Raw genomic sequence first — 24,643 nt, 5'->3', positions numbered from 1 at the left:
TTGACAGAGAACTTGGCTTTTTTATTATTATTATTATTATTATTTTCCCTCCTCACAGTAGCTTTCAGTATCAACACAACCAAGAGATCTTCAAAGACAAGAAACTGAGCAGACAATAGATGTCTACCAAATATCAAGGGATTCAGCCTAAGAAAAAGGCATAGAAGTATTCCTCTGCCCTCCATGCCTACAAAGCACACAAATTTTTGCTCACACACTCTAAACCCCTCAGTTTTGAAGACCATGGATGGCAGCTGAGGAATAGGGAAATGCAGACCCATCTGGCAAGGTGCACTCCGTGCAATACAGGTTCCAACCCATGAATTAATTGGCACAGCTTCAACTTTTAGACAGCTCTGTGTCTTGTCCATTCTTCCTTCAAGCAGGTTCTAGAACATGGGAAAGCAGTCAGTTGTTTTTCCTTTCCAGCCATTAGCCTTAAGAGATGGCATCTTCATTATCTGTGGAAGTGCCTCACATACACTCACATACAAGCTGATCTGGCAGGTAAGAGTGTCTGTCCCTAGATTACACATAAAGTGTTCATTATTACAGGCTCAAACAAGGAGCTTGGTTTTGTAGGGTGTTTCTGGCTGCAGCCTCAAACTCATATTGCCCAACCAAGACCCTTTGCAGTTGGAGTTGGCATCCAATAGAACAGTTACACTGAAAAATATCTGTCTTCTTCAACACAGGAAAAATACATTTGCTTGTCCATGCACCTAGTGTAGCACCATTAGCAATGCTAATCATGGCATCTATCTACTGCACTTCTGACAGCTTACAGGAAAAGGCTGAAATTGTCAACAAAAATAAAGATCTATTAGACCAAGAAGGCAAGGTACAGCAGCATTCAAAGGAGACTCCCTTTTATTGCTGCATTATTAAATCACAAAGCAGCAGGACACTTTAATACATTGCTTATGTATTAAATGCAGGTTTTTTCTGCTTTCACCTATGCAAGAGAAGATTCATTAATATATTATTATTATTATTATTGGTATTATCCCCTGCTGCATGCACCACTCTGAAAAGCATGCTATCCTGTCCAGTCCCATGGGAAGGATACATCTGGTTCTCATCAACAGCATTTCATTTATTGGTTTTCTTTTCTTTAGTACACTGTTTATATTGGAAAGGTAGTCAAGAGACCTGTTTCTCTACTGTGCCAAACATACTTTCATTTCATCATATTTCTTAATGCATTCTTAATGCTGTGTCTTATATGAAAAAAAAAAAAAAGAGAGAGAAAGAAGATACTCCTACCCTTGTAGCAACATAGTGAGAATTAAGGTGTGTGAAACTTGTAGGAAGGATGGAAGGTAAAAGTGCTCAACTGAGAGACCCATTGTCCCAGTCACTCCCATTGTGGGAAGAGAAATACTAAGAGGAAGGGTACCAGACTTTATATAACTGCTGTAGCATATTGTTTATTTCCCCTAAAGAAGAAGTAATGTGCACTCTAAAGGATATTTTATTTTTTCATTGGCTGCCAACCATCATATGCAATGTTTAGGCTTCCAGATATTTTGTAGATAGCTTTCAAAATCCACAGACTGCAGAAGTAATAAAACTGATGAAGGAGATGGGAATGGTAATATTTTGACCACTGTTGTAATCATTCATGGCTCAGTAAAATCACCTCCTTTCACCCCACACATGGGGGGTATTGACAAGTCTCACACAAAGTTGTCAAAGTCTACAGCAAGGAATGGGTGAATGTGGACCAAGTCTTTATCAAGTAACAGCCTTCACCCTCTGTTGGACATTTGCTGCTATGTCAGATGAGGTAATTTTCTGCATCTGTGAGAGTCCTTGACGACTAGGAAGCTTTTCTTAGCATGCTTTCAATGTTGTGGAACTGCAATCTTCTTGCTATATCTAAGGGAGTCTCCCCATCCTGAAAGAAACAGATGAAATACATTACAATATGATAGATATCGGTCAAGTACAAGGAGCTTTCCTGAATTTGTCACCCAGATGCAGTGCTCTCCTGTGTAAGTTCCCCTGTCACCTCCATGCTCTAAAACAAAGGTTTCAAAACTTGCTGGGTCTAATACTACTTTAAAGACAACCAGCCATTCCACTGTTTCCTGGGACTCATATCCAAAAGTGCAGAGCACAGCTAAGATTTGGATTCAAGAGCAACATGGGTAATACATTGCTCACCTCAACTCAGTAATGCAGATACTCCCAGGTCAATATTGATTTGGGCAACATTTGAGCTATTCTGGTGACAGGAGCAGCTTGACTTAGCCTCTCTCAGAATAATGGTGTACAACAGCATGAAAAGCACCTAAGAAGGCTCTTATCACTCCCCCGTAGCCTGCTTCTTAGGAACAGAACTGTAGAGCAGCTCTGAGTCAAGAAAGAGGTACCACAAAGACAGCTAAGAGATGTGCCAAACCAGGGGACATAGGGGCAGTGTTTACTGGTAGAAATCCAGCAGTGAAGGATTTGTACTTTAAAGTTCCTCTTGCCAACAAAGGCAATGGAGCAAATGTTTTATACCAAACAGGAAACAATTCCACTGCCAGGAAGCTGAGCAGGAACCTTTTCTTTAAACTGCTGCACACACCAGCTAAGACAACATACTCGTTCACCCTCACGATAAGGAGATACAGTTACCAATTTCACCTTCTTACCTGATTCTTTACAGAAGTTTCTGCGTGAGCTTCAAGCAGTAGAGGAATAATTTCCTGGTTTTTCATTTCACAAGCATAGTGAAGGGCTGTGCTACCAGACTGAAAGGAGACAGAAGCAGATGAATTTTAGTTCTATGAATTCTTTAGTAGACCTTAAGCAAGTACGTGCAGCCTCATCAGTTTCCTCTTTACAGTTGGATGCAAAACACACATATCATTTTCTACCACAACACACTACACAGTAAAAAAATACATTATCATAAGAGCAACAGGAACAAAAAAAAAAAATTATCATTCCTTCCACAGAATGCAGCTGCTAAAACAAGTCTGATACCTTCACCAGGAAGCCAATATTTCTTTACTAATTTCAGAGGATTCCATGGTATTGATCCCTACAATACTGTTTGCTCACACTTCAGTATTTTAGAATTTGGTTGCTGATAAAATTGGGCATTCTTTTCTGTCTTAGAGTAGAGGAGGTCTTTACCACACCCAAGTAGGCTGGTGGATAGAGGACTCTGTCTGTGGCAGATCAGCCCACTCTGATGACCAAGAGTAGACACAGGGTGTAGCCCTGTGGCATGAGCTTTGCCCCAAAATATGCTCCAGTCCAACTAATAAATGCTGATAAACTGAGACCCTTATGTCAGTAGAATCTTCATAGGAACAGGTATTTAATACATAAGTATCTCAGCCCAGCTTACCTGGATTCTCTTGTGAGGGCATTGTTCAAAGGAAAGAATTATTTGATCAGTCGGGATTATTTCTGTGTACACTAGTACATTGAAAAACTGCTGCCTAAATGTCAAGGGGAAACACTGAATGCTCCTGATACATCACAGTCGGTTCAGTCCCTGATTGCACTCTGAAAGCAGAACTATGTTGCTAGAAGATTCTAGTCTGTTTTTAGAATTGTTGCATGCATGCAAACCACATTTACATTTTTATAAATCCACTTACAGAGTCTGTAGCATTCACATCAGCTCCAGCTCTGAGCAACATCTTGATCAGGTTTTCATTCTGTTTAGTCTTTGAGACCTGTTTGATGCAAGAGAAAGAGTAACACAGTAAGACAGATCATCTCTATATAGTGCTAAGTAAATTGGGGTAAATACTGTAGGGTTTTTTCCCAAAAGAAAAGAGTCTTCTGCAAATACCAGGCCAATGCAGTGCTACAATTCTGTTCCTACACCAGCTATATTCACAGCAAAATCCCTGCTTCTTCTGTTTTATTTATCTAGTCTGTGCTTTGTGAAAGCAGTCCTGTGTACTATACAGGTTCCTAGACTGAAATACTGCCATGAAAAATGTCATAAAGGGAAAGGGGAAGATACAGTGTTTTTCCTGCTTTCATCCAGACTCACCATGAGAAGATATCCAATAAGCATAACTGGCATGAGGATTATGATGAGCACATAGTCAAGGAAGGTAAACCGTTTTCTCACAGCATAATGCAGGCAAGTGCGGTCCTTCTAAACACAAAATAACTCTGATTAATACCAGATTCAGTGATCAGACTTTATTTGTTTAATATTGACAAGGGCAGACCATTTTAAATTTCACAAGCTTTCTTTTAGACTATCTACTGGAAATATTCCTCTGATTTTCAAGCAGAAACAGACACATTTTGCATTTTGCTTCCTTCAAGTTGAAGTGTCTTTAACACATATAGGGACATGAAAATTGAACTGCACGTGCAAGGAGGATGTGGGATCCAAAGAATTCCATGTGTATGTCTGCACATTTGGACGTGGCTGCAGAGACTCAAAGGACAGAGTGAACACCTCATGGGTACTACCACCACCCAGCAAGTTCAATTAGCAGGAAGAAACCCCACAGCTCTTCTTCTTACAGAGGTGCTGGTTACAGAAGCAAGGATATATGAGACTTTAGGACGTCTCCTCTGGGACATCGGAGAAACACAGGCAAGTAGCAATAACCACTGCAGATTCCTAGTAAGAACAGAGTTTAAAGAAACTTTGAATACTGAATGTACCAAAGCAACTAACAGGCAGGGCTACAAAGTTTTGAGCTAAAGTGTTAAACTCCTTTCAGAGTGTCAAATCTGAATTTGACAGACTAGGTTATGGTGTTACACAGGGGCCCAAAGTAAGCAGAGAAGCCCTTCTGTGATACCTGCTGCTCCTCGTTCTCAGTTTTGAGCACCATAGTTAAGCTCTGTGCCCAAGGGCCTTATTCCATCTGTGAAGGTGAAGCAGGGAGGCATTTAAGAACACCAGGCACACCAGGCATGGCTAGCAAATGGCTACCAGTGAAATTAAAATTATCTTAGTGCAAAACACTGAACCCTTTAAAAGGGACTTTGAGGTAAGAAGGAGAGCTTTCTGCATCAAGAAGAATAGGTGGGATAGAATATTCCACTGGCCTCATGAACATTTGCTGCCCTTCTATGAAATGAAAAAATGCAATGGAAACCAGATATGTGAGATAACCCACAAATGTGTAGGAACACTGATAAACATTGCCTTGTATGAGATGATATAAACAGCTGACAATGCTGTGGAGTTTTTCCTGGCTGTTTATCACCCTTAACATCATAATAATAAATTATTAATGAAGCCAGAACACTCATCTTTTATTTGTAACCTACCAGAAAATTTATCACAAAAACACACTTTCTCATCATATTAGGCATGGTACTTAGTTGTTGGCTGGGGTTAAACAACAGCAGCAAGGAAGGTAGGTTTCCTAAATTAGGGAACAGAGTAGGAAGACAGAGAAGGCTTCTCTCCTTGCCCCCTAGGATGCTACTGCTCTGTACCATGACAAACTGCAGGTCTGCAGAGGAAATAAGGAAGGTTTTTATAGAGTCAGTCTCTCCTCGGGGACATATTTGTGAAAGATCATCAGGCTCTTGTTCAGACCTTCCTTTGAACCAGGGTGAAGAAGAAGGCAGAGGAAAAAAGACTACAGAAAAGACAGACACAAGGTGGAGGGCAAAATGAATGTGGAGTGCTGCATGGGTCAGCAGGCAGAACCTACTGGGGACTGGGGATGGCATGCAGTGTTACCTAAATGAGGAACATGAACACAGAGACAAATTCAGGTTTGCAGTGTTTATTATCTTGTGTACATTAACAAGTTAGCAAAAGAAATGAGGAGACAAACAGAAACATATAGGTTTACTGAATTATAATTTGGGAGCTTATACTTATGCCTCAGTAGGAAACAAACTTCAGGTTTGACTGTGCTTGCCAGTGTGCCCACTGGCGCTCCAAGAATCTGAAAAAACAGTTGTTGCAAAGGAGTCAGTGTCCACTTACCTTGTTTCTGATGTTGACATCAGCGTGTCTTCTTAGAAGATAGCTAACTATCCTGTTGTTTCCCTTTTTACATGCACAAATTAAGGGGGTGTCTCCACTGAAGCTGTCCTGGATGTTCAGATAGTTGCAGTTGCGCTCCAAAAGGAACTGAACTTTATTGAAATCGTTGTTATAAGCTGCTTGACAAATGGGCTGAAGGGAGAAGATAATATTCATCAGTGTCTGTTTCATTAAGACATCCATACTTCCCTTACTTGCACATCTTACTACTTGCACATCCCAAAATAATTGACAAAGGTTGTAGTTCTTGGTGACTTCCAGAAGATGGTGGTAGGAGACACTCCTGCAGCTGCCACACAGCAGCTCAGCCCTCAGCCCCAGAAGTCACGGCCTTTGCACAGTGGAATGAGTTTTCTGTTAATTTTAGATGTTATTTCTATAATCCAAAAAATAAATATGGTTTATTTGCAGCCTTAAAAAAACGGCTTCTGATCTCATAGGACCTGGTCACTGTATTGAGCAATAAGCAAAGACAAGCCCAAGTTCTCTCTGAGTTTACAACAGGCTTTCCCGTTGGCTGAGCACTGCTGAACAGAAGGTACCACTCCTGACTCATCAGATCTCATAAGAGAACCACACTTCATGTGAAAGCTGAGAAAACAACCCACCCCAATGTTTCTTTTCAAGCTTGAAGCTAAACTTTTTACCTAAAATATATATGTTTGTATGCCCACAACTCAGATCCTGCTTGGTTTTGGAGAACTGCTTGCTGCTCAACTTTTGCTTGGTATTTCTACACATCCTTGACCTAAACTGCATTCTTTCCCTCTCCAGCAGCACGAATTCAGACTAAGGAGAGGCTGAGAATGGCAAGAGTAATACAAGTTTCTAACAGCCTAATGTAGGCAGAAAGTAGCAGTGAGAGGTAGGGCAGACTGGTAGCATTTGAGTTCTCAGTCAAAAAGAGGTAATTTTCTTTTCTTCTGTCTTTGATACTAAGCATTTTATTCAACATTTTACAAAACAGTAATTTTCTTTAAATACTGTCTGCAGTTTTTCCTTTCCATTCTCCTTTTTTCACATCCTAAATACACTACATGAAAAAGATCTGGCCCTGAACTCCAAGCTGTTGCCTCACTCTGCCTGCAGTTACTTCCCTGCCTCCATACTCTTCCCCCCATATTAAAATTATTCTTCTTATTTATACTTTCACTTCAGCAAACTTTGATCTACAACACAAGTTTACCTCCAGCATCATTACTGCTTCTGGACAGCTGCATAAGAGAAGTGATTTGTTTCCTAAGAACATATTTACATGTTTACCAGACTTTTTACCACTTTTTGTTTTGTTTTTATTATTTCAGACAAATATCTACAACAAATACATGTGATATTGTAAATTTGCACATCTGTCTGTATTCTTATAAAAGCCTACATATACCATTTGCCATTTTGCACTCCATCAGAATCAGAACTGTTTTAATGGTTTTAAGGAGAAAACCTTCCTTTAAATCCCTTTTGGTGTGACCTGCACACAGGTGCAGTCTAAACAATCAGTTTGCTCTGTCAGTGTCTAGTACTGTATCTTCAGGTCCAGGAAAGAGAAGATAAGTGGAGTCTGTCTGCACCTCTGATTTCCCCTCTATTCTTGCTTTTAGCTATTGCTTTGTTTATTTAAAGATGCAGAAGATTTGCTGTTTGGTTGAACACCTCCTCAAATTGCAGTCATTTACCATACAGTTTTATTCTCTCCTAGAATAAATCCTAGAATGATACTTGCTAGTTCAGCAGCTCATGTCAGCAGATGATGTGCTTTTTTGCTTTCTTTCTGTACTGCCTCAAAGACTTTTACTTGCTAGGCCATTAAACCCAAGGCATTTCTGACTGATACTCTCACTGACCCATGGGATCTTTTTCTAAACCTTACACTACTGTTGAACTCAGTTCTAGAGCCATGAATAATGATGGAGCACATACCACTCCCTAGGAGAGCACATTATTTAGGACTGAAGTCATGCACAGAGACCAGCACATATGACTCATGCATGCTATTTTACCTACTGAAACCTACTGTTCTCAGAAAACATGCAGGGCACAGAGAATGTAAGGAAGCAATTCTCATCCATTCCTAGAGCTAATACATTGGTAACTGATGTACTTGAAGCATTTTTTAACTTATTGTTATTCCACTGCAGTGGCGGTTCTTTGTAGAAATTATTCTTTCCTGCATTAATATGTTCTGTTTATGTTTAAAGAAAAAAAAAAGTCAAACTTTTTTCCTGGTTTTATGGGATTTTTTGAGGCCCACTCTGCTAGTTTATATTCTAAAAAGTGCCTCTTTTAGTAAAAAAAAGGTGAAAAGTCCAATGGATCAAACTTGTAGTATACCTCCCAAACTGGCAAACACAGCTCCATGACTGGAAGGACAAACATAGTAGCAGAATATTTAAGTAAGGGAACAAAGCAATACAAACAACTGTAAGTTCATTATATAGATATCAGTAACAATAGAGATTCAGAAAATGTGTTAGGAAGGAACACAAATAAGTGTCATTGTAATAAACTTGTAATAAATTACAAATAAGTGGCAATCAGTCACCTGTCTAAGAAAGGCAACAGCAACAGCAACCAGTGGCAAATGCTGTATTAGGCAGTCTCTCTCACAGAAAGAGAGTTGTTATAGAAGGCACTTAACTGGGATAGTGAGTACAGTTCTTGTCACCTGTGTCCAAAAATGATATCAGACTATGGCAGGATCATGAAACATCTCTGCAACTGAGGAATACGAAGAGCCTGAAGAAACATTGATTTGCTTAGCTGAGCAGGGGAGAGATAAGGTTGTAGGTCTTCCAAAATAAATTAAAGGGTAAGTGTTAAAGGAGAGCCAATTAATTTCAAGGAACAAGGTAAAAAAGGTGGTAACGCTGGCCAAGAAATTTAGCATGAAAACTATAAAGAGATTTCTATTAATCTGCAGAGTAAAATAACAAAACAGGCTTTCAGTAGCAGCAGAATGGACACAAAACCTGACTGACTCCAGGCCAGAACTTGAGCATGTGACAGGATTTCTGTGGTTGTGAAGTCTCTGCCACAAATCACTCTTTTGCCTTTTTGGGTTGCCACTCTGGCAGTCTTATCTAAAGGAGGACTAACTGTGCTTAAGACTGTTTTAAACAATTCTCCAAACTTTGCTTACAAGACTAAAAGAGTTTCTGACAAACAGACAGTTAGACAGCACCTAGCTGGAAGATCAGCACAGCGGCCAGTTATGGAGTTATAACAATGCAAGGCACAAGCAGTAGATTCCATCCAAAACCCAAGAAAACATATTTCCTTTAAGTCTACAGAAAAGTTTGGAGGATAAAAGACTGCAAAACTTCACTCAGTTATCTAGAGTGTTAGAAGACTGCCTCAGCAGTGGTACAGCTTAACAACCAGCTTCAGATTTGTACATTATCGTTATCCACCCATCATACACAAGGGGGAAATAAACCTGTGGAATACATACTCAGAATAACTGGGCTTCATGTGCAAGGTGGAAGCCATATCCAAAGAATCCAAAGTTCACACCTCAGACTTGGGCTCAGTTGCAGAGTGGAGCAGGAGTACGAGAGCAGAAATCTGATGGCAGTGGAGGATAGCCAGGAATCCCTGCAGCTTCCCTTGTTAGAGATGCACTGGCAACTGGAGCACAGATATAATGTCTATGACATCTCCTTTAGGGATGTGTGAGAAACAAGGGCCAGTGCTCCCACAGCAAAAAACTCCGAAGAAAGCATCAGTGGGAACTGAGTTCTCAGCTTCTGGAGAGGTTTGCAGTCCAAGACACAGAGTGGCTACTCTTGCCTATACCACGTTATTTATAAATCCCCATGTCCTGACCGCCCCAGAGAACTCACAACAGACCTGGCCCACCTCCATAGCGTAGCAGGGCAGACCTGGCACAGGCACAACAAACACTGCACCCAATAGAAACAGGAGCTCAGGTGTGAAGGGAGGGGGAGTAGGATCAAGATTTCCAGCTTAGGCAAAGAGGAAGAGAGTGCCTCTTTGAGGCATCTGGCAGCAAAGTCCTTCACCTCTGCTCCTAATCACACATCTGCAGCACCACTCAACAGTCAGACAAGATACATAAGATGAGCCTGACACTGCAATGCTGCACAAAACATGATGGAAGGGACGAAGACGGAAAATCACAACACCAAACTCCTTCCACCCTGACCAGTTGTGCCTTTTCCCTAGCATAGCATCAAGGCTAACCATGACCTAGAGAACAGCCTGCCCAACTGAAAAAAGCAAAGAACAGACACTGGAGAGTGGAGTTTGATGATTACATATGCCAATGATTGAGTGCTTAAAATCTCTCTTTCTTCTTCTGCAAGCCCTACAAACCAGGATTTAATTGTTCCGTATCTACCTAAGGCTTCAGGAAAGGTGAGAAGTACTCATAGGACAGACAAGGGTTTTCATGGCTGAAATCACTCAATACGAGATAACCAAAGAAGGAGTGCAAGAATAGCAATAAAACTTTCACTGTCAAAAAATTCAACTGCAGAGCATGTTCTTTGATTTTATTTATTTATTTATTTATTTTTTAAATTTACTGTGGGACATGTGATTGGTAGTTTACTCATGCTCAGATGAACTGCCACATCTGAATTTCTCTGCTTGTTTTCAGGGTTTCTTGTATCTCTCTCTGCTTAGCTTTGCTGAGCTAGTGATAAACCTCAAGCTATTTAGCAAGTTCTACCACACATGAAATAAAGGTTAAAGGCACAGTATGAAGGACAAAGCATTCAGCCAGTAGAGCAGGTGAAGGTAAAGCCTGTCTTGCAATTATGAGAGCAATTTCGGTTTATAATTGCTTCCTCCTTTGAGAACGGCCGGGGATTGCCTAAATGACATCAACAATTTGCAGTCACTTAGATAAAAAGGAGACATGTTGCAATGCCAAATATTCTGAACCAATCCATAACCTCTTCCTGTGTATTAAAATTAATTCAAAGGCACATCGTGAACTAAACAGGAAAGTCTAAATTATGTTTAGGATGCTGAGAAATGCCCTAATATCCAATGCATTCTCCTCAGAAAAGGCGACTTACTCTGTCTTATTTTTACTTCTCTAGATTTCTGTCCTGTAGAAATGAACCATACTTTACCCAGAAAACTGTATCTCAAAATTTTTAAAGGAAGAATACTAATGTATATGAGAATATTTACTAATAAGCATAGAAAATATGGACAGCATTTGAACATTCTTTAAACACCCATTTAATTAAGCTAGATGACACTGGTTTCCTGTGCAATACTATCTCAGAATAGTAGATCTGGAGAGAGGTAAAAAATCGTTTCAGAATAAGATACAGTCTATTCACCAATCACCTTATGAATGCACAGATTCAAGGTCCTTGCAATACTGAAAGAGGAGAAGATATTTGATTTCAGTGAATGGCTTTTTAAAAACAAAAGAGTGTCTTTCAGCACAGAAATGTAACCTTTTAAAGGAAGAGCAATGCGATGCTATCTCCAGAAAAAGAAACAGCCATGCAACACACTCTATTCGTAATCAAAAGGACCAAAATCCTAAATTTTTCCCTTGTGTACAAATGGGAAGTTTATAAAACAATATGTTTCAGTAGTATTTATGCTAAAGTCTAGGAAAATACTAAAATGTTGAACACATATTTTGTGCAGTCACAGTAGTTACACTAGTTATTGCATTTCCTTTGCTCCTACAAAAAAATACTTCTGACAACTCACAATAGCCAAAGGAAAACATTTCCAAAGGGAAAAATGTTCCAGATCTGTACAAGCCTGTTTATGGGGGGCTGCGAAGGGAACAAACCAAACCCAGTGAATACCCACACCTTCAATAGCTTCAGTTACTGTGCAAAAAATGGTCACATACCTCTGAATAGAGTATCCCCATGCCTATTCTTCACTGCTTGAGTTCCTTCTTGTTCAACCGCCCAAGTCAACCACACTCGAAATGCGCTTGAGCTTGTTTGAATCTGGTTAATATTTAACTTAAAAGTATCGCTCTTTCTTAAGCTACATTTCCTTTCAGTGCTTTCTACTTGCTAGTATAAAACAATTGTCTTCAGAAACCCAGCCCAGGGAGGTGAACATGAGAACAGCAGCTTTCAGAAGACTGACAGAACAAGTTACAACACAGAAGCATTTTCCTTTGTCATTTTTGCAATAACATCCTTCAGTTACCTAAAAAGGAAAGTAGCAAAACAGGTCCAGGAGAGGAGGAGGGAGAGAGAGAGGAAGAAAGTTTCACAAGTGAAAAAGTGGATGGGGGAAAAGAACAAAAAGCATGAAATCTAAAACTTAAAATAAGTAACTACAAGTGGTAGCTAGTGTGCCACCCAGGCTACTTCTGACTGAAATATATTGCAAACGCCCTGCAAGAACAGTTCAAGATTCCTGTCACGAAAAGGGAAGCAACTAAATCCCACGCCTTTAATGAGAACTCCCAGTATAATTATCCACAGTCTCTAATTACACAGGCCGTCTGCTTTCATCACCTTTTGCTCAGTCTTCTCTTCCTAGCCCAGCCCAAACAATGAATATGATTCATGTTTAACCTGATAATTTTATATTTAAATTCAGAAGAGAGTTATTGTTGATGGCTCTGATGATAAGATACTGTATTACACTCTATCTTTCCAAGTAGGGCATGTGTATTTCAAGTGTCCGTACTCACCTCAAAACATCTTTTCCCTTTATATTTTAAATTCATATTTCTTGTATTTCAAGCAAATTTTAAAACAAGTTTTAAAACATATGCATGTAAAGCATTTGCATGCATCTTAAATCCAAGCCCTTTACCTTATATTTGAGAATTTTTATTTCCATATAACTTTCATATTTATTCTCCAATGAGGTGGAGGACCATATAAAATTACTTATACTGTATCTATCCTTCTCTAATTAAATTACTAGTACAGCACCACAGCTGTAGTGTTTGTTTGCTGGCACAAGTTTTAATGGCTATTTATCTGAAGAAAATTACGTTGACATTAACAGAAACAGACATCTACCTGTGACAAACTCACTAGGATCCTCACAATAGATTGATCTTTCAGCATGTGATGAAAATTCTGTTGGACCCACAACATGGAGGAGTGAGTAACACCTCAAAGGCACAAAGGTGTACCTCACCAGTACTTCATATCCAGCTCCTAAGGAATTAACATCTTCCTGCATCAACTGGCCAAGCTGTTGAAATTTCTCAACTACAACTTGCTGAAAGACATTTCAAATCACTATGATGCTACATATAACAATTTAGTAATTTAACTAATACTTTCCTAACACAAATAAATATATAGTAATCTGAGTAACTATTTTAAAAAAACAACAAAAAAACCACCACCACCACCAACAACAACAAAACCATCCTCTGCAAAGCAGAGCAATAGCTTCAGGCAACACTTTTCCCAAGACAGTGTAAATTACTGTTTAATCCAGAATCACATCTCAGGTCCTCTTTGGTCAGAGCTTCAGTTGGAGAACAGATAAGCAGCCCAACCAGGATGAGGTACGAGACTTAGGCAAATCTGTGTAGTCACAGGTTCACTTCTGCTTCACGTATTGCTTTAGTGTTCTCTACCATGCTTGGAATTAGAGTCCTGAAATTTTTGATTTTTTTGTTGTTGATGAATATGTCTTTTTTCTCCAAAAGGTGCCAAGATTCAGGGCAGACTGTCACCTACTCAGTGTGTAGGAAACATGATTCTTACTTCCTGACAGAATTTAACAACACTACAAAAGTTTCATATGAGCCAAAAGGGAACTAAGAGTTTGTCAGAAGGGCCTTCTTCAAGGAAATAATACCATAAACTAATTCTTTAAGCTAGATATCAATTAAACTTCAGAACAACACATTCAATAAAAGTCACAGAAGATCATTTGTTTCTTTAATTTTCAAGCACTAGAGATCATATTGCTCCAAATGGCATGAGTTACACTACTCCAGGGAAAGAAATCTGCAGCCTGGTGGAGCTGTGTGTGCAGAACAATCCTAGGAAATGCATGTTCCCGAGAAATGCACTCCTGGAGTGGCCAATGTTGGGACAAGAGGAACACTCTCCCCTTACACTTTCCCTCAGAAGGCTGTTAGTTACTTGTACAACATCCTTGCAGCACTGCAAGGGTCCCTGGCACCTCTGCTTCAGGACAGGATTAACTCAATAGACCCACCAAGCACAAAGAAGCCCTTCTGTGGCATGAAATGGAGCCTGTATTTTATAACACTTTAAACTGAACTGAGTTACAGGCCAGGCCACCTTGACTTCGGTTTTGCCACAGCATTTTTAGAACAGAGTGCTTATTTTCTCAGCTATCCTGGTTCTCTAAGTAAGGACAGCATGTCCTTGGAAGTTTCTGTATACCTTCTCGGTTTTGTGCTTCCTATGCTCTTTTTATATGCGTTAACTTCATTGTCTCTTTTCCCTATTCAGGTGGATTAACCTATCTTTTGCTCTTCACTTGACTGCTACCAACAATATCAGCAAAAATATCATGCATCCCATATGCCAAGATGAGGTAAAATAGGCAAAATTGACAGATCCTTCCAGGCTGACAACTCTATAAAACAAAAAAATAAGTAATGTTATTTGTTAGCTGGGAACACTGCAGAGAAAAGTCTTTGGTCTTAGTCTCACTAAGCAGTGGCATCAGACCTGCATAACTGTAATGTTTTTCATTGAGAAATCACTTTTTTGGCTTTTTGACAGACTGTACTCTACTTGATAAAGCAGAATTGGTTCTGTGGTGACTCTCAGGTTCTGTTTATTAACAAGTATTTACTTCAGTCACTTGCCCATACAAGACAGCAGATTACTAGCACCCACATTCCAGAGAATTTGCTTCACTAGGACACCAGGCCAATTTCAGTGAGGACCAAGCTCCCCAGGGCTGACCACAATTAATTCACTGATTAGGCAGGGATCTCCAAAATATTGTGTTTTCACAGAGCTCATGGAAATGGCTTGGAAATAATAAGGGTCTCTTGACTCAAAATTTACACAATGTTTTCATTTAATTCAATACCTGCGAATCGCTACAGAACCAGGCTAATTCAGAGCAAACTGGACTTCGCGTGTTGTGGTGCCTGCTGAACAACAGATGTAGGAATGTGTGTGTGATGCTAAATACACACCTTTCAAATCACTTGTATTTTTATTCTAAGATTACCTAACAAAGGATTGTCCCTGAGCAATCTGCAAATAGCAATTCAGAAAACAAGCAACAGGTGTGGAACCAGTGGTCACATCAGCTTCTGTACTACACACAGCAGCTGAGATCACATTCCTAGGTAGAAAGTGTTGAGAAAGGCTGGCTTTTTCCTCCTCTTCATGCAAAAATAAAGTAGTCATAGCACCTCCTGAGACAAGTGGCAGTACAGATAAAAATCTGTCACAGCCTCAGGGAACAAGAATAACCTAGTCCCTGCTAAGTATTCCAATGACAGGTTAGATGCCTCTTTACCTCACCAGCTCCATGGTGCAATTTGGTCTTTCAGAATGTCGTGCAATGTTGCTGTTTATCATAAAATAACTCCACTCCTTAAATACTGCCAAACAAGTAGCACTTTAACATGCTCTCCTATACGTGCAGATACCACACAGCACTCTGCTGCTACTCCTTTTATCGGCACAGGTTTCTGGCACTGAATCAGTCTGCTAGTGGAGACCGACCAGGAACTGCAGCAGAAGGTGCAACAAGGGAGTCCAAGCAGAGGTAAGTTGCTTGTACATATGTGCCCATGGTCCCTTTCTCTGTTGCCTGTCTCCATAAAGATGTGCTGTCTTGATTTTGTGCAGTTGCTTGTCAGAGCAGACAGCCTGCATCCTTTCTGAGCTGCAAGCCTGATGTTATGCATCAAGGTGCATGTTTGCTAAAGGAGGAGAGGAAGAAGTCTTTGACCCATGCAAATGGGAAAAAGGAGTAACTGATAGTTTCATTTTTTTCTAGTTATTTTTTCCCCTCGGGATATCATTGTGGATGCATGAAAATCTCAGAATTGAAAACATGTGCATAAATTGAGCATTTTGCTCTTGTAGCTCCAAATCCATTTAATTTGTCCTTGTATGGTAAAGTGGAGATTCTGGCATCTGTTAAGCACATTAAATGACCTGGTGCCTTTCTGTCCTGTGTACAGTGTATGTGAAACAAAACCATGATGACTCTCTCAAGAGTACTCTGATGAATTTCTAGAAGGTTTGTTTTCATTAAATATCAAAAGTCTCCAGAAATGGCATTTTCAATGTATCTTTCAGATACCTTCTTCTACTTTTTTTAAATTTTTTAATATTTCAGTTAATTCCAGTTTGCCATGGTAAATGCCACTCTTTGGCACTGTTTCATTGCAGAAAAAGACTAGATTACTGTTCCAGGCTCCAACAGTCAAGACTAGGCCATTGAAATTAAGGAGACAGTGTGTGCCAAGCCTTAAGAGTTAATTTGTGCATTATATCTAACTTAGAAAACATTCAGAATAAAGCCTTAAAACATGGTGGATTCACCACCCCTGGAGGTTTTTAAGATGAGGCTGGATGTGGCACTGAGTGCCATGATCTGGTAATCACAGTGGGGTTGGATCAAGGGTTGGACTTGATGATCTCGGAGGTCTCTTCCAACCCAGTTAATTCTATGATTCTATGAACATGCCAGCTAAATCAGGTGACCATACAATATATAGGAAAAACATACCCTAAAAATGGTAACAATTTAGCTACCCCACTGCCTTACCTTAAGTACAAAATCAAACTGTGACCTATGCTGAACTTTCCAGTTTTGTTCCTAAACAATTATCCACATGCAGAAATAGAGGAATGTGTTTTACTTTTGTTTGAACTGAACAAAACTGCAGAAAGCAGTGGAATATCTACTACAAAACTGAGCTTCCAGAGCACACAGGTGGAAGGATTTCTATTCTATTGACAGAAGAATCGGAGTATTCTCCTACAAAGTGGACTACAGTGAGTTTGGATGTCAATATTAAGGGTATATCCAAGTTGTAGTTTAATCCAAACGTTCTAGTGACTCAAGGGATATGATAGATTTAATAAAAAATGAAAATAATTGAGAAGTCCCTCCATCATGAAGAAGTTCAGAGAAAACAAACATTTTGCCTATCCTTTCCACACTTTCCAAATCTTAAAGATTTTCCCAAAGACTGGTTTTATGATCTGTTTCCTCCATGCTAATTACAAAGGTGGCTACAGCCAAGAAGCAGGGGTTTAAATGGATAGAGAACACTCTACAATTTCTATTCAGACAAGCTTCACTGTGATCACCAGACCCCTTAAAATTCATGAAAATTCAGCCTTTTGTCCACGAAAGACAGATTTACAATAGGGAAGACCATGTGGAGAGAGAGAAAGGAAGATACTCAGCACAAACTAGCATTGATGTCATACAAACACATGCCCCCAGGTTGGTTCCATATCATCCTGGAGCTTTTGACTCATTCCTGACCCATATTAAACAGTGAGCTGTAGACAGTCCTTCCTCACACAGGTACTTACTCTGGCAACACGGTGGGGAACAGGCCTTGAGCAACCTTACAGAGACTCCCCCATATGGGTCTTCCTGTGGAATTCCACATCACTCCCTTCTTAAGACAAACACCCCTGCATTTTCTCTTCCATGCAGCCCCAAGATGTGGTACCTCCTCTTTCTGCTCTGCTCCCAAGGAATTGCCTTTTCAGCAGGAATCACAGCACCCTGTACTCTGAGTGTAGACACAAGCTCATGCAAGAAAACTCGCAACCCCAAATGCTTTATGAATGTTGTAAGTTGGGTCACCTTCTCTCCCTTTCTTTCTAAAGCTTCTCTCCCAGTACCATAACACTAACAGTTCCTGTCACAATGCTAAAAGTAGGTTCCCTTCAAAAGGGTACCTCCAGCATTGTGAGTACTTGCTTGGAAGAAACTTTGATGCTCCTCTCCAAACAGTCTGAGCCAGAGAGAATTCCTTTAGAGTGGAAGCAAAGGCTGGTTTCTAGTCTCAAGCGAAGCAAAGACCTACCCTTCTATAACAAGGCAGCTTGAAACCCTTCTTCAAACAGCAGACTCTCACAACAAAAACCCTAAGACACCTTGCTCTGAATCCCCAAAGATTTCCTCACTGTGGCAAGTGTAATAGGTGGTGCTGTGAGTCTGTAATAGCAGATCCACCCTACATGGCTTGCCTAACCACACTTTGGCAAGAAAGGATTCATTATGGACCAGACAGAGATACTGCTGCATGTTTACTCTCTAGAAAGATACAACCTGTATCAGCCTTACAAAAAATGACAAAATATCTCCCAAAAGGTTAGTCACTCAGTACAGTTCTGCTTTGTCCCATAATAGGGGGTCAAATACCAGGCAATTACCATCTAAGCAAGTCTGAAGAAGACTTTGCTGCATTCTTCTACTCTTGTAAGTCTGTGTAGTGCTTGAATACCAGTGCTATAGCAATTACTACAATTTGAGTCATACACAGCGAAGTAGTGCACACAAACCACATCACAGAAACACATCCCAACTACTCTCACTGCCATTTGCATCCTCTGGACTCCATGGCTAAGGCATGGCATATAATATTGGATCACCCATGAAAGAGAGAGATGTGTTTGGTTTTTTTTTCCTACAGGAATCCCTTTTGGTGTACCTTCCTACCAGTATAACACACAGTAGTAGAGAAAAGCCAGCAATATGTTATCATATTTATATTCCTGGCATATTCTTGGCTAGGTTCATGTTCCTGGACAGAAGCAGCCTCTAAACACCTTCTACACCAATATCTACACTGTAAATGTATTTTAATAAACTGTTCTTTGGCTTTCCACAGAGTGAAATTATCAGGTATCATGGATGAGATAGGAAAATATGATATTCCAGCAGAGCTGTACTTCATCATGAATAAAACTGGACAGAAGGATGTCTATTATGTTGTTCACTCTGAAGGCGCAACTGCAGGTAATATTAGGATTGTCTGGGTTCAAAACAGTGTTAGTGTTTATGATTTATATTTCAGATGTGTGAGCAGACACTGGGATTTATTCCATGGTGTACCATTGTCCTTTTAAAAAAATAAACTCAGAAACAGAGAGAAAAATGGGGGGAAGTAGCATATCACCGCATTCTTAGACAATTATTTTCCTTTCTTTACTTATGTGCATTATAAGAGTCCTTTTGCAGAGAGAATAATTCAGACCAAGTCACCACCTTCTTTGTTTTGAGATACTTATGTCAACTGGTCAAAATTCTAACACAATCCATCAGTGGAGAAATTTAGACATGTTCAGAAAACAGGATGGAATTAACCCTTTTTGGTTTTCCTTCCTTCCTTCCTTCCTTATACTCTTTCCTTATTTGTGCGTTCACTCTCACACAAGTATGTGCTTAGTAACAAGTAAAAATTTTATTCCTGATCTTCAGATAATTATCGCATTGCTGCATGCCAGCATAAACATATACAGGCTTTTAGAGACTGCAAGCCAAGAAACTAATTATTTTATTAGAGTTTAGGGAACTTTAAAGACAATTTGAATTAAAAAAATCTGATTAATGGGCCTTCTCCCCCAAAAATAGCCTTAACGAAAACCGTCAGTTCTGTGAAAATTGATAACTGGACATGCTCTAATGAGCTTATATCCTTAGAATTAACTCTGTCTTCCAAATAAAAGTTTCAAGCAAGAATCAAACATTCTCCTTAGGTTTGCAGGACAGAAATGAACAGCCAGTTGAATGCTAATCTTTGCTGCCTACTGCTTTTTTATTTATTTGGTCTGTGGACATCTCTTCATTACCTTGACTCTCCTTCTGTGCTTGCAGGTTTCATAGCATTTTCTACTTATCCTGAGTAGTCTCAGAAGATTAAAGTATTCTTTGCTTTGGGGCCAGTAACCACAATCACACATGCTACCAGTCCTATGGCAGCATTTACACATCTACCCCCGTCACTGATCAGGGTATGTAATTTCTCTTTCTAGAAGACATAATATTATCTGCTTTGTCTCTACTGGACTCATTCAACCTGAACTTTTAAGGGGTGATGAGTTAGAAGTGAATTCAGTGTATCAGACTGCTGACAGTGCTTGTAGACTTCAGACTTCCCACAAAGCTAAGCAGCAAGGCTGGATGCAGTATCTCTTTTGCAGCAACTTTAAGGTAACAGGCATACTTTCATCATTATTTATTTAAGTCAAATCTTTCTGAAGGAAACTCACAAATACCAGACTGAAACAAATCTAATATAGTTTACTAAATCTAGGCTTAAGCACTAACAAAAAACTGCAAATAAGATATTTCACATCTTAATTTTATTAGACATGCATTTCATTTATGTTTGTGAAATATTTACCTGTAAAGTGATAAACAAAACATAAAGAGAAATATCTATTTCACACTAGAATGTGTCAATTTCATAGAATTTGCTCGGAATGGTGAAAATCATGCATGCTGTACTTTATGTCAAACCACAGGAGCACATCCTCTTTCTGTTCAAGCTGCATCCATGATGTGACTATAGAGCATCCAGCTCTATACCCTTCTCCTTTGTCTGATCCCTCTTTCCTTAGTAGAAATACTCACAGTACAGTTTGTGCACCTGCCTGGAAGAAATATTAGGGCAAAAAGGGACTTCCTGTATTCTGCAGTCATCAGTGCAGCCAACTACCTTTCTCACTGAGAACAGTACACTAAAACCAGATGGATAGTGACCTCCAGGACTCATACCTGATATGAAGCAGGAAGAACATGTGGCATGCCCTTGGGAAGAACACACTATAAATGCTAGTGGGATGGCAAGCAGTTTCAACAGTCTTGCCTCTAGTTAAGAGGCAAGGCTATTAAGGAAGAGGGAGTGACAGTTTTCTGCATTAAATAATCCTGCAACAACAAAAAACTTCTGCACTTTTCCTCCCTCAGTTATTTCTTGACTGCAATGGAGTTCTTCACCAGAATGAACTGACAAGAGGACCTCTAACATGCTTCTGTGGATCTCTGGGTAAAGTTTGTGGCAGTATCTTGTGTCTCATAGCTGGGGGCAGGATACAAAATCTGAACATGGTAAGCATGTCCAAGAAAAGCTTAATACAAGTAAATCTAAAGTAGTTTTGTAGGAAAAAGAGTTCTTTTGCCTGTTGTCTATATACAGTTGCAAGGACATAGAGTAATGTGTTGGGGGAGTCCCCTCTTCTGGAGCTAAGCCAAAGAAATGTTGGACAGGCACCAAAGGTTTTTAAAATGGACAACTGGATGAAGAAAGACCTTTTTCTCTTTTGCACAGTTCATATATTTTCCTTCCTAAACAGGAAGATATCTGGATCATCTGAACATTAGAGATGGTTTCTTTTTTACTTGTTACACATCAAAACACTTCCAGTCAAAACTCAAAGCTGTTTCTTCACACTTCTTCCAAAAGCAAGATTGCATTCCTTTACTCTGGCTGCCACCTGTTTTTCTTACAATCTTAGACATGTCTGTTCTCCAGGGACTTTCTATCTCTCATGGGCGGACTATTTAATAAGTGTTCCCATAAAAAGCTCTCACACATGTAGCCTCATTATACTCCTCTACTGATTATGCACAAGCATCATATGAACTGTAGAAACTGGGAAAAACAAAGGTCATACACACTCCCCAAATCATATTTTCCATGTGACTAAGGACTAATGTTGAAAAGACTCTTCCCAGAGGTATAAAATCATATGTAATCATTCCTGCTGTAAACTCGCATATTTGTGAGTCTCTCTTCAACTTCCTTTTACATATTTGAAGAATATTCTATTAAAATGGGATTTCAACACAGCAACAGTATGTTGCTTAGAGCCTTCACAGCTTTATTCTGTCACAGCACTGGATCTCTGCCTTTATAATGCTTTTGCTTTCTCTCCAGAATCGAATAGATATATTTATAGGACATTACCCAGCTGGAACATCAGTACAGAACATTATTCATTGGCATCAGGTATAACTGTGAACTGACATACAAACAGTCTCTTACTAGTGCTTTTAATGCAACTGACAGCCTACAGGGAAGTCCAGAAGTGATGGATCTGGGAATCTGCCCATCACACCTTCTCACCTGCTGCTGTGAACACCTGTCACAGAGAAGTACTCTTTCCCATGGCTCACCAGATCATTCCCTGAATTGCCCCTTTGGTACCAGGCTCAGATTTTCCCAGGGCACATCATGCCTCTCCGTGTTGGGCTCTAATGGCATCCAGCCTTCATTCTTATTTATAAAGACATTTGCCTTGAAAGCTGCAGAAGTGAATGTGAGTGTGGTCTAGGCACTTGGCAGGAAGCAGGAGTATAATGAAAGCTTTAGCAGCCAGGGAATGATCACAAGGAAGTCACCTAGGCTAAAGCTTGTCTCCCAGAAGGTTAACTGCAGCCTGGATCACCTCCCAGAGCCAGTTAACTGCATAAACCCTTCTGCTGGCACAATGGCAAAGAGGGGAACTGCCTCTTCTGCTGAATCTCATGCCACTTTCAGACTTAAGCTTGTTCTGTCTATGCTCCAAATCAGACCAGGGCAAGAGAGCATTGGCTCAGAAACACATCACTGTATGTGCACACAACTGTGCCACTTCAGCCAGCATTTAAATATACGCATGCTGCTGCACACTCCTCTGCCTAAAATTCCTAGAGTCCAAACCACCAGCACTCAGAGCCAGAAAACAGAGACGAGCTAGCAGATTTCTATCATATCCTTAGTTACTTAAAGGTATGGATAAAAAAAAACACACACACATTATCAGTAAGATAGATCCAACTTTTATTATTTTTATTTTCATTTAGAAAAATCACATTCAAGAAGACAACAGCTTAGTGTTAAGCTAATTACACCCTGCTCCCCATAGCCAAGCTCTTGTAAGCAGTACAGAGCCTCTGGAATTGTCCTCACTACTGTGAGCAGACCAGACAAAACTGACACACAAAAGTTGAGGTGTGTGAGGAGGCAACACATGCAAGTAACAGCCCTGACACACTGCTGCCTCACAAAGAGCTAATTTAGCTAACTAAAGAGCCAACTAAGATAATGCAGCAAGATTTTAACAACTAAACGTACCAAGAGTGGTGGCTGAGGATCAAGAGAGTATGTTAGCATGGGGAAAGGCTTTGAAAACACACTATGATCCATCCTCAGTATCCCTGGAATCCTGTCTACTGCTCAAGACTTGATTTCACTCACATGCAAGAAAATAATTTCTGCACTCTGCCCTGTCTCTTAACAAACACTCACCTTTTATCTGTCCTTGTTACAATATTAACAGCTAATACGTGCAGACCAATTTCAAGCTTACGACTATAGCTCTAAGGAAAACATGAAGAAATACAACCAGGTAAGGCAATACATTTCTCTGAGAAATCATGCTTGGGTCCTGGCAAAACTAAGAATAGAAAAAATCATATTTTAGCCCCTAAAGTGTACAGAAAGAGGGGGAGAGTGGTCTCGGGTAATGTTTCACCAGAATCTAATACTCATAATTGTAAAGTTTATTCACAGACATGGCATAGACAGATCCTTGCAGACAGCTTATTTTACCTCCCCCATTGACTCAGGGATGTGTCCAGTGACATGTGAACTTACCTGCCATTCCCAAAGGCTTAAGAGCTGCACAAGTCCTAGGACTGGATGAGTGCAGAGCTCTTCACCTCTCCAGAAATCCTCAAAGTCTGCCTTCCAGTTAAACACTAAACTGGAGAGAAAAAAAAAAAAAGTGGAAACACATACCTTGGTTTTCAGAAGCTACTTACTGAAAGTCATTCAGTACAGCACAGTGGAGACTACTGCTGTGATGGAGTATCCTGTGTGAAAGAAGGGAAACAGGCAAAACTTGATCACTAGGAGCTCTAGTTACTGCCTAGTCAACACTCGGAAATGTTGTGCTCCTCTTGAAAACACTTCCCTGATTATTTTTTGAGATTTGATCAGACCAGCCAACTTGTAGTTAGCTTTGTGAGTCAGGGCAGGTTATTTTATGGGTGGCACATTATTTTACAGGTGGAGAAAGATTTCAAAGATTTCTCAAACACCTTTCATCCACACGTGTGGTCTTCAAATACCTGAAGTTTGAATTTTGGAACGAGCAATGTTTTATTCCCAGTACTGTGAACAGTTAGGAAACTGCCCAAAATGCAGTCAAGAAGAAAAATAGAAGTACCACCCTTTGATAAAAGGAGTCAATTTAAAAACATCTTGTGAATAGTCCCTTACCACAATGTAGACAAATCTCAGATGATCTCCATTTTACTCTTCTGTATTTCTTTGGTTTCTTCTGTGATGATAGGCAAGTCAGGGAATGGGGTTAGGGCAATGAACAATAAGAGGGTGGCCTTCATCCTTATGGTTTTACTGTAGGCAGTGCAGAAGGGAAAGAGAAAGAGGGATGCTTGCACATAATCCTTCTCTTAACGTAACTTCTGATACAATGGCATTTACTCAGCCTTCTCCCTTTCTTACAGACTGCTCCTCCGGTGTACAAGATAGAGAAGATAACTATACCAACTGCTGTTTGGAGCGGAGGGGACGACACATTTGCAGATCCAAAAGACATGGCAAGGCTACTGCCTCGGATTAGTAATCTCATTTACCATGAGCATTTTCCTGCATGGGGACATCTTGATTTCCTCTGGGGCCTTGATGCAGCTGAGAAAATGTACATAAAAATCGTTGAACTACTAAAAAAACACCCTTAA

General features: G+C 39.9%; 2 protein-coding genes across 2 annotated transcripts; one reads left to right on the top strand and one right to left on the bottom strand.

Moving 5' to 3' along the window:
* Positions 1 to 52: 52 nt before the first annotated feature.
* On the bottom strand, positions 53 to 12,146 carry ANKRD22 (ankyrin repeat domain 22). Its single transcript, XM_050334692.1, has 6 exons — positions 11,838 to 12,146; positions 5,930 to 6,121; positions 4,010 to 4,117; positions 3,606 to 3,683; positions 2,646 to 2,744; positions 53 to 1,900 (listed from the first exon to the last, which is right to left on the bottom strand). The coding sequence occupies exons 1-6, from the start codon at positions 11,856 to 11,858 to the stop codon at positions 1,823 to 1,825; spliced, it is 576 nt and encodes a 191-aa protein (XP_050190649.1). The 5' UTR covers positions 11,859 to 12,146; the 3' UTR covers positions 53 to 1,822.
* Positions 12,147 to 17,606: 5,460 nt separating this feature from the next.
* On the top strand, positions 17,607 to 24,643 carry LOC126653290 (lysosomal acid lipase/cholesteryl ester hydrolase-like). The gene is given in 8 exon segments (XM_050340845.1): positions 17,607 to 17,738; positions 18,210 to 18,262; positions 18,783 to 18,910; positions 19,769 to 19,905; positions 20,864 to 21,004; positions 21,834 to 21,905; positions 23,218 to 23,286; positions 24,410 to 24,643. Coding segments are annotated over 8 exon segments (966 nt in total).

The sequence above is a fragment of the Myiozetetes cayanensis genome, unplaced genomic scaffold (assembly GCF_022539395.1).
Source record: "Myiozetetes cayanensis isolate MyiCay16 unplaced genomic scaffold, myiCay2020 scf10, whole genome shotgun sequence".
Taxonomy (NCBI): domain Eukaryota; kingdom Metazoa; phylum Chordata; class Aves; order Passeriformes; family Tyrannidae; genus Myiozetetes; species Myiozetetes cayanensis.
Note: the sequence above shows the minus strand (reverse complement) of the source record. Positions and strands in the feature narration are given on the sequence as shown.

Excerpts from the sequence above, each read along its gene's own strand:
- ANKRD22 (XM_050334692.1), bottom strand. The coding sequence starts at position 11,858 with ATGGGGATACTCTATTCAGAG. Across the intron at positions 6,122-11,837 it reads TGGGGATACTCTATTCAGAG|CCCATTTGTCAAGCAGCTTA; the intron begins GTATGTGACCAT and ends TTCTCCCTTCAG. Across the intron at positions 4,118-5,929 it reads ATGTCAACATCAGAAACAAG|AAGGACCGCACTTGCCTGCA; the intron begins GTAAGTGGACAC and ends TTTTGTGTTTAG.